The sequence below is a fragment of the Corylus avellana genome, chromosome ca4 (assembly GCF_901000735.1).
Source record: "Corylus avellana chromosome ca4, CavTom2PMs-1.0".
NCBI lineage: Eukaryota > Viridiplantae > Streptophyta > Magnoliopsida > Fagales > Betulaceae > Corylus > Corylus avellana.
In genome coordinates, this window is record NC_081544.1 from 27,011,735 (window position 1) to 27,020,176 (window position 8,442).

The 8,442-nt window shown below is 39.8% G+C and overlaps 2 protein-coding genes across 4 annotated transcripts; one reads left to right on the top strand and one right to left on the bottom strand.

Annotated features, from left to right (window-relative positions):
* Positions 1–1,670: 1,670 nt before the first annotated feature.
* LOC132179375 (pentatricopeptide repeat-containing protein At3g12770-like) lies at positions 1,671–4,014 on the top strand. The gene has a single exon (XM_059592092.1). It carries the CDS (start codon positions 1,673–1,675, stop codon positions 3,581–3,583), a length of 1,911 nt encoding a protein of 636 aa, XP_059448075.1. The 5' UTR covers positions 1,671–1,672; the 3' UTR covers positions 3,584–4,014.
* Positions 4,015–4,846: 832 nt separating this feature from the next.
* LOC132178698 (probable folate-biopterin transporter 8, chloroplastic) lies at positions 4,847–8,161 on the bottom strand. 3 transcript variants are annotated; one of them, XM_059591209.1, is made up of 4 exons: positions 8,066–8,161; positions 7,378–7,918; positions 5,131–6,699; positions 4,847–5,016 (listed from the first exon to the last, which is right to left on the bottom strand). In XM_059591209.1, the coding sequence occupies exons 2-3, from the start codon at positions 7,871–7,873 to the stop codon at positions 5,546–5,548; spliced, it is 1,650 nt and encodes a 549-aa protein (XP_059447192.1). In that variant the 5' UTR covers positions 7,874–7,918; positions 8,066–8,161; the 3' UTR covers positions 4,847–5,016; positions 5,131–5,545. The 3 variants fall into 3 exon arrangements, with proteins under 3 accessions (XP_059447192.1, XP_059447193.1, XP_059447191.1); XM_059591210.1 differs by lacking the exon at positions 8,066–8,161 and having other exon boundaries at positions 5,131–5,198; positions 5,370–6,699; positions 7,378–8,059; XM_059591208.1 differs by lacking the exon at positions 8,066–8,161 and having other exon boundaries at positions 7,378–8,059.
* Between the last annotated feature and the right edge of the window lie 281 nt (positions 8,162–8,442).

An 8,442-nucleotide genomic window follows, 5' to 3' on the forward strand; every position in this document is an offset into this window, starting at 1 on the left:
TTTGTGTAGATCAGGTATGAGAGTGGTTGTGGTTATACCTAGTCTAGTGGCTCACCTTCTCTTTATGTGGAGCATCCACTAATGGAGTATGACCTTAGCTAGGTGTCGTGTCAGATTCTATGCTAGCAAGAAAATTATGGCTTTAGCTAAACATTGTGTCAAATTCTGTGCTCAAAAGCAGGTTATGGCCTTAACTAGATTTCGGGTAGGAAATCACGGGTGGAGTAGTTATCTTCAGTGCTACAATCACTATATCTTATAAGTAACCATTATGCTGAAGTGGCTAGAACGCAAAAGACAAGTGATATATGAAAACATGAAAAATAAATATGTTAATGAAAAATGTAAATTAAATATTGAAATTGAAGAAGACATTATAATAAACTTTTGAATACTTAAAATACTTACAAATTACAAAGTAAGTGACTTGGAACTTGAATTTGAAATGTGGGATGTTACACCTAAAATCTACGCTAAGGTTATTGGGCCTGTTATTTGACAATCAAGCCCATAGCCCAATAACCCGGGAAAAGCCTAGCACATTCATATGGGCTTACCAATTAAGAAGAAATCCATTTTTTGGAAGCACAGATACGACGTCGCTTCGCCAAGCTCGCATTCCCGGGAGACTATGGTCACCCGACTTGCATCATTTATTGAGCCAACAATATACATGGATATGACAGTTATGGACAAGATATGCACCGATTATGCTAACAGCTTGAATACAACCTGATTATCAAATCGGTTACGATCCACGCTTAAATGCCGTTGACGGTTATGCGCTATTCTCGGGATTGGGCTAGTCACTGTAACCGTTACACACCATTCTCAGAATTATGTCAATAATAAGAATGGTTTCTCATCAACCGTAACGGTTAAGGAACAGAAATATTAACTCCTCTGTCTGTTACATCCGAATCTCAGATCCTCCGTCCGGTCATCATCACCATCCTTGTGAGATCTATCTATAAAAGGTTCATAGACAATATAAACAGGTACATGATTCATTCTCTTACAAAACGCTAGAAAATTAACTCATAAAGAGACTAACTTAAGTATTGGAGGAGGATTTGCCGAAGCCCTCCCGGTGTGTTCTCTTAACCCCATTTCTATCTTGCAGGTTAACGAAGGTACGACATTCAAAATTACGGTCTTATCCCTCGAGTCCACTATACTGGAAATTGTACCAACATGGGAGAACAACATGGAGTACATGAAAATATCTAAGAAAGTTTCGGAAGAGTATTTTTTGGTGATGCCCAAAATTCTTTTGAGATTTCACTTGAATAGAAGAAAATTTGTCTTCGAGCGTCAGGGACTGCACTAATAGTAATTTGACGGGGAAAAGTTATATATATATATATATATGTGTGTGTGATCAATATATACCATTATATATATATATATATATACACACGTGTGTGTGTGTGTTTGAAGTCATCAATATATACCATCATTTAGAAGGTGAGAAGGTGTTCAAATAATAATAATAATATGTTAAGCTAAGTTTGCAGCTAATTTCTGTCGATATTGGACGGAGTTGCCCTTCGTCTTTTCATCTAAGTTATCTAACGACACAGCCCATATTATCCCCTAGAAAAGTAAAATTCCATTTATATCCTGAGCTCTGAATAGCACTCAGCTTCATACACCGCCAAATTCATATCTCATGCTAACTGGGATGACCATTTTCTCTGCACAGACAGCACGCAAGACATTTGCCCTTGTAACCTCCCGCTATTACGCTTCTGCCACTGTGCTCTACACGCCTTTGCATCCTCTCCATTCTCTTCAGTTTGCGATAGACCACCAATCTCTGAGCCTCGGCCTAGAATGCCACGCTCAAATCCTCACTCATGGGCTCGGACAAAACCCTTTCCTCGCCACGAAGCTCATCTCTGTGTACGCTATATGTGGAAGCCCAGCTCGGTCACGGCTCGTTTTTGACTCGGTTGAACTCAAGAGTGTGTACCTATGGAACTCTTTGATTAATGGGTATGTGAAAAATCGTGTCTATAATGAGGCTTTCGATTCATTCAACGAAATGTACTGTAGTCATGAAATGCCGGATGATTATACGCTCGCGACACTTGCGAAAGCATCCGGAGAGATTGGAGACTCAGTTGCTGGGAAATTGATTCACGGGAAGAGTTTACGAATTGGGTTTGTGTTGGATACGGTTGTTGCGAATTCGTTGATGTCGATGTACTGTAAATGCGGTGAATTTAGTGAATCCCGGAAATTGTTTGATGAAATGGCGAAGAGAAATTCAAGTTCCTGGAATGTAATAATAGCGGGCTATGCGACCTCCAGGGGTTGCAGTTTTGATAAGGAATTGTGGCAGGTAGTAAAATATATGCAGAATGATGGGGTGAAACCCGATGGATTTACAGTTTCGAGTCTGCTGTCTCTTTTTAGCGGTGACAGTGGGAGATGGGATTATGGGAGGGAGCTTCATTGTTATATTGTGAAGAATGGATTGGATTTGGGTTTGGGATCAGATGTTCATTTGGGATGTTGTTTGATTGATATGTACTCAAGGAGTAATAAAGTTATTGTGGGTAGACGGGTGTTTGACAGAATGAGATGTAGAAATGTTTATGCTTGGACAGCAATGATCAATGGTTATGTGCAAGATGGAGCTTCGGACAAAGCATTGATTCTTTTTCATGAAATGCAGGTGAAAAATGGAGTAGAGCCCAACAGAGTGTCACTTGTGAGCATCCTTCCTGCTTGTAGCTCACACGGTGGTTTAATAGGGGGGAAACAAATTCATGGGTTTGCAATCAGAAAGGAATTGAATCATGATGTATCTTTATGTAATGCTTTGATTGATATGTATTCCAAATGTGGGAGCTTGGATTGCGCAAGGAGAGTTTTTGAGGATGATTCCTTTTGTAAAGATGCAATCTCTTGGAGTTCAATAATTTCTGGGTATGGATTACATGGAAGGGGCAGGGAAGCCATCTTTTTGTATGAGAAGATGCTTCAGCATGGGATCAAACCAGACATGATAACAATAGTAGTGGTTCTTTCTGCATGCGGAAGGTCAGGGTTGGTGACTGAAGGCCTTAACATCTATAGCTCAGTAATAAATGTGTATGGAATTAAACCAACAGTTGAAATTTGTGCTTGTGTGGTTGATTTGTTTGGCAGATCAGGCCAGCTTAATCAAGCTTTAGATTTTATTAAATCAATGCCTGTGGAACCTGGTCCAAGTGTTTGGGGGGCTCTTGTTAATGCCTCTATAATGCACGGGAATTCTGAGATGCAAGATCTGGCTTATAGGTTTCTTATTCAGCTAGAACCGAAGAACCCCTCAAATTTTATATCACTATCAAATTTATATGCTTCTTCGAGGAGATGGGATGTTGTAGCTGAAGTAAGAACAATGATGAGAGAAAGAGGTTTGAGGAAGGCTCCGGGCTGCAGTTGGATTAGCATTAACAGCAAGACTCATTGTTTCTATGTTGCTGATAAAGTACATCCTTGCTCCAATTCAATCTACGAGATGCTGGATTACCTTATTCCGATAATGAAGGGAGCTGGTTATTCTCCTGATATTGAATATATGGTATAGATGTGTTGGCATTTGATGGATAAATAGGCCATTTCATGGATTCCAAGATGTTTTGAGGGGCATCTTGACTGAATTATAAGTGCGGAAGATGGTACTCTGTAATCTGATGATTGGATCTCAGTCACTTGCCCTGTGGGCTGAAAGGCTTGAGAAATACTCTTGAAAGCCCCTGTGAGCAGAGGTAGGATTGTATGGGCTGGAAAAACGTGTCAACGGTCAATGCAGGTCCTTATACCGCAACTGTCAGCTTCAACCCAGAAGTCGAACTATGGGGGTGGCACTCACGAGTCACGGGCAATGCACTGAGATTTTATACTTTGGTTTATCTAATGTAGAGCTGAAATTCTTTTATACGACTCGCAAATTCAAACTCAACACTAAAATAGTGGGTTTGGGTTAAAGTGTATGACCTGTTTAATTAAATGGATTAAGTTAAGATTGACTTAGTCTTATATTAATGTTTCAACACAATCAGAACTCGACATGCAAACATGAATAACCACCCATAATCTTATGCTACCAATTACAATTTCTTCTATGGTTTCAATCTTTTTTTTTTTAATTTTTCCCATCAAACAATGATTAACTGTCAAAAAGTTAATTGGATTCGTTTCATAATGGAAATAAAATGTCATATCTATGCCTATAATGCGATGGAATGAAGGTGTGTTCAGTCCTCCCATTGGTGCTTTTGTTTATGTATTCCTGATTTATCGACTAGGTCGTTTTGGCCTCTTTCGTGGTTGGTATCTTCTATGCATGCCTGGTCAACATCTTAGGTGGTTAACTAATTTAGTTTTTAGAAATTGTAATAATGATTCCTGATCTTAACGTTTGTACTCAAGATTTGGCTTGTATTGTAGGCTACATCTTAATTAATTAGCTCCTTGTGGGAGGATGGTTATGTTGATAAGATCCTGGAATTATCGTATGTCCCATTCTTTCTTCTTCCTTCCTTCCCTCGATTTGTATGTCAATACTACTTGGTTTTCGCCACCCAAATGGAGTTCCGCGGCCATTGGTTTTCACCTTGGTCGTAACAACCAATGAATCCGTACAAATCTTTGATCTCTTTGAGGCAAGGAGAACTCAAATTACCCTACTTCTGAGGCTGGTGTAGAGCAAAGAGAACCTAATGGAGGTTAGAGCCTAAATAGCGTCTATGGCCATGCTTCCCACTGATATATGGATCATGATTTGGAAGTATAGTTGAAGTGGTTGCTTGTGTATTTGGTAATAATATCATTCATATTCCTGTGGGGAGTAGGTTTCTGACAGTTTCCAATGAAATAGCATGAAAAGATTTTCCATGTTAGCCGATATTACATGGGAAAACTACCAAAATTTTAGAAAAAGCTACAGATTTTGTTGACTCACGGCGCATGGATAGGGAATAGGATCCTGTCCATTTCACAGCATCCCGCAATGAGTACCTGTAGATTCAAATAAAAGTGTCAATTAGCCTTGCTCGAGAGTTGATTCTGTATAGTGGCATCAAGAACGTTGCAGTTTTATATATTCATAATCCATAATCACTTCCTTCTTACCTTTTGTGCAGGACCTCTCTTAAGGCATCATCATTGCAGACTTTGCAGTAAAGTTTAACCACCAAGTTCTGAACATATTGGTGTGATTCCCCGGGAAAGGTTAACAAATGAGGAACTCCTTGTGAGATTAGCTGCTCAGAAGTCCGAACTAAAAACTACACATTTCTGAAACAGAAATTCTGATACAACAAAATAATTACCTCTTTTAGGGGCCCCTTAAACATGGGGAAACATCTTACCTTTGTGATGGAAACAAGTCGGTCAGTCAGAACTCAGAGCCAGTGTCAAGAGATGAAGCCTTGTAATAAGGCTTCGGTTCAAGAGCATGAACACCATAAATGGAACTCTTAGCCTTCCGTTTTTCTACAATCTTCTTAGAAAAAAATGATAGCAACTGTAGAACATTTTTGCTTCATTAACTCTGTGGCTCGGATTCTCTTTCACGCCGGTAAGCATAAACTGAACTAAAACCTACTCTTCCTACCCTTCTACTTCTTCGAGTTCTTTTACTTGCACCTCTCTTCCTTTCCTCGTCAGCAACAGCTTGTGACATGGGTATGCAACAAATCCATCCTAAAGGAAATAAAGCTGCAAGGAACTGAATCAAAATTCCCACAGGCAGCCTTGAGTAATCCCCAGATGTTATTCCAAGAATAGAAGCCAATCCAATACCCAAAAATCCACTTATTATCGATGATAAACAGAGGGCTGATGCTAAGAAAGAAGTGAGAGATCCTTCACAACCCTGAGGACATAAACTCACTAATAGCACCGCAAAAGGAAGAAGCTTAAATTGCGCAAGAGTTTCTGCTAAACCCGAAAAACAGAGAGCAAACACCTCGTTGGGAATCCCTAATTTAAGATTAATCTGTTTTACTAGAGCAAGGTCAAGAAGAAGGGAAAAAGCATACAAAATCTGCACCGCACCAATCAGTTTCCTCATGGGAACTTTTTTCCAATAACGATCATAAAGTACAGCCATTGAAAGAAGCACCAACTGGCTAATAACTCGAGACATCCCAATGACTGAAGCATCAAGATGTAGACACTGTGTTTGATAGCAAAAGATAGAACCTGAAAGAATTGGGACAACAGCAATAGAAGCTACAATCCAAGCAAGGGGGCGGCAGATGCTCTCTTCACTAATAGCAGTCACAAGATCAGAGAACTGTTTTCTGATACTTTCTGAGATAGAATTCCTTGCAAGACTGTTATTTGACAGCTGTGTTAAACCGAGAGATTCCTCTCTTGTTGTCACCGAAATTGCCAGTTGATGAGAAAGTAGAACTGCAAACACAAGAAACATGGTTCTAGATGGTGCTTTCAGTAAGAAGTATCCACCTATTAAGTTTCCTAGGATTCCACCAGCAGCTAAAGCCATGAATGGATAAGACTGAAGGCCCTTGATTCTGTGTTTTTGGCCATACTCTGCAACAAGAGCATCTTTTGCGACTTCTGTAATGGATGCTCCAAGGTTACTGAGAAGAACACAAGCCATAAGGGTTGGAAGTGATTCACCAGCAAGAGGGATCAGTGCTAATGGTCCCCAAGACAAAATCTGCAAAAGAACTGAAAAATTTGGGATTCTATCAGTGTCTTCTATAGGACCTCTCGATTAACTGGCTGTAATGGGTTCGAGTTCAAGTTGAAGCTTAGCCTTGGTTGAACAAAAAGGGTCAAGTTTCATTGCTTGTAGAATTCTCAGAAGTTACACAGTAGTTACTATCATCTGAAAAGAAAATAGGATTCGAGTATGGCATGCATAAGAATCCCAGAAATTTTGAGATATTAATATGATTTTTCACTTCTATTGCCTCATCCATCTTTTTAAGTTTAGATTAGCCTTTTACAACTCAAATGCACCGAAACACATTTTTAATTGCAAGGAATCAGAAAATTTTCAGTCATCTTCACCTTCCTTCTATTCTCTATTTAAAAAAATTTGAATAAGGAAGCAGACAAATCGAATTAAAGAAAAGAATAAAAGAGCAAAAGATAAAACTCATAAACCACCACCACCTTGAGCTAGAAGAATATGTCAAAACAACACGGGAAGCATCAACAACATCAATTCACAATAAGAAGACACATCAAAATTAAAACTGATACAAAAGGCAACAAATTTAGGAGCAGAAAACAAATTAAAATTGGAAAAGAAAAGAAAAGCAAATGAACATGAAAGAAATACATGTCTTAAATACAACTGAAAATGCATAATGGAGACACGGCAAAGAGATGGTAACTAACCTCCAATGGAAACAAAAGGTATTCTTCGAGCGCCACCAACATATAAAGCATCAGAAAACAATCCATACAGAGGCTTAGCCACCATAGGGAGGTTACCGAAGTTCTGCACCAGCTGCAATGTTGAAGGGCTCAAGTTAAGATTGTGGGCCATGTGGAAGCTAAGAGCAAGCCATGGGAAACACCTGAAACCCTGTACCCAATACCCAAGTCCACACAAAAGCAACATTTGCCGGGTACCCGCTGGGGAAACGCCTCTTCTCTCCTCATATGCTCTCTGTTTCTTGATTTTCTTCTGATATAATTGACCTGGGTTCACCGTGATGGGATTTCTGAAACGGGTTCTGGGTTGTGGGGGTTCGTTGATGATGTTGGAGTTTTGATGGCGGAAGCAAAGGATGGGCTTGGAGTTGGAGAGAGATAGCTTTGGTGGGAAAATATAGAACTTTGGCATCACTGTTGCAAATGGGTTTTGAGAAGAAATAGATGGGTAAATCATGGTTTTGGGTATTCGGATTTAGACCGAGAGCAAAGACCTTAAAACCTGCTAATCAAGAAAAAGAAAAACAAAGATACTTGTTTATGAGGTTTTTATGGAGTAGTGAGTCTATTTAACCAGAAAAATGGGCAAAAACAAAGACTTGTGAATTATGATGTACAAAAGACATTATAACGTGAGTTGATTACCCACCTCTCACCCGTGAATTGCTCAAAGGCAAAGAAAGAATCCATATTAAATTTAGGAAACAAGAGAAGAGGAGAGAGATCTAGAAGAGTGTAGGGGGAAGGGTTTTGCAGTTGGAAAGGCATTGCAAAACGTTTAGGGGGGCTCCAGCGGATCCTGTTTCCTGAGGTTGGGTACTTGGGTTTGTCCACTTTTTTGTTTTTTTTCCTTGTGGAGGATTTTGAAGGCCCCGCCACCTTAACACGCGCACCCACGCGCCTAATGTCGGAGGAGATTGGGACCGACAACAATGGTAATGAGTCAATTTTTCTGATATGATCAGAGGATGATGGTGACTACCATATTGGACGACTGGGGCGTTGTCTATTCGGCGGCCACGCGCG

Coding starts and splice junctions, on each gene's coding strand:
- LOC132179375 (XM_059592092.1), top strand. CDS start 1,673: ATGCTAACTGGGATGACCATTTTCTCTGCACAGACAGCACGCAAGACA.
- LOC132178698 (XM_059591209.1), bottom strand. CDS start 7,873: ATGATTTACCCATCTATTTCTTCTCAAAACCCATTTGCAACAGTGATG. Junction 6,700..7,377: donor ACCTTTTGTTTCCATTGGAG/GTTAGTTACCAT, acceptor CAAATTTTTCAG/TTCTTTTGCAGATTTTGTCT.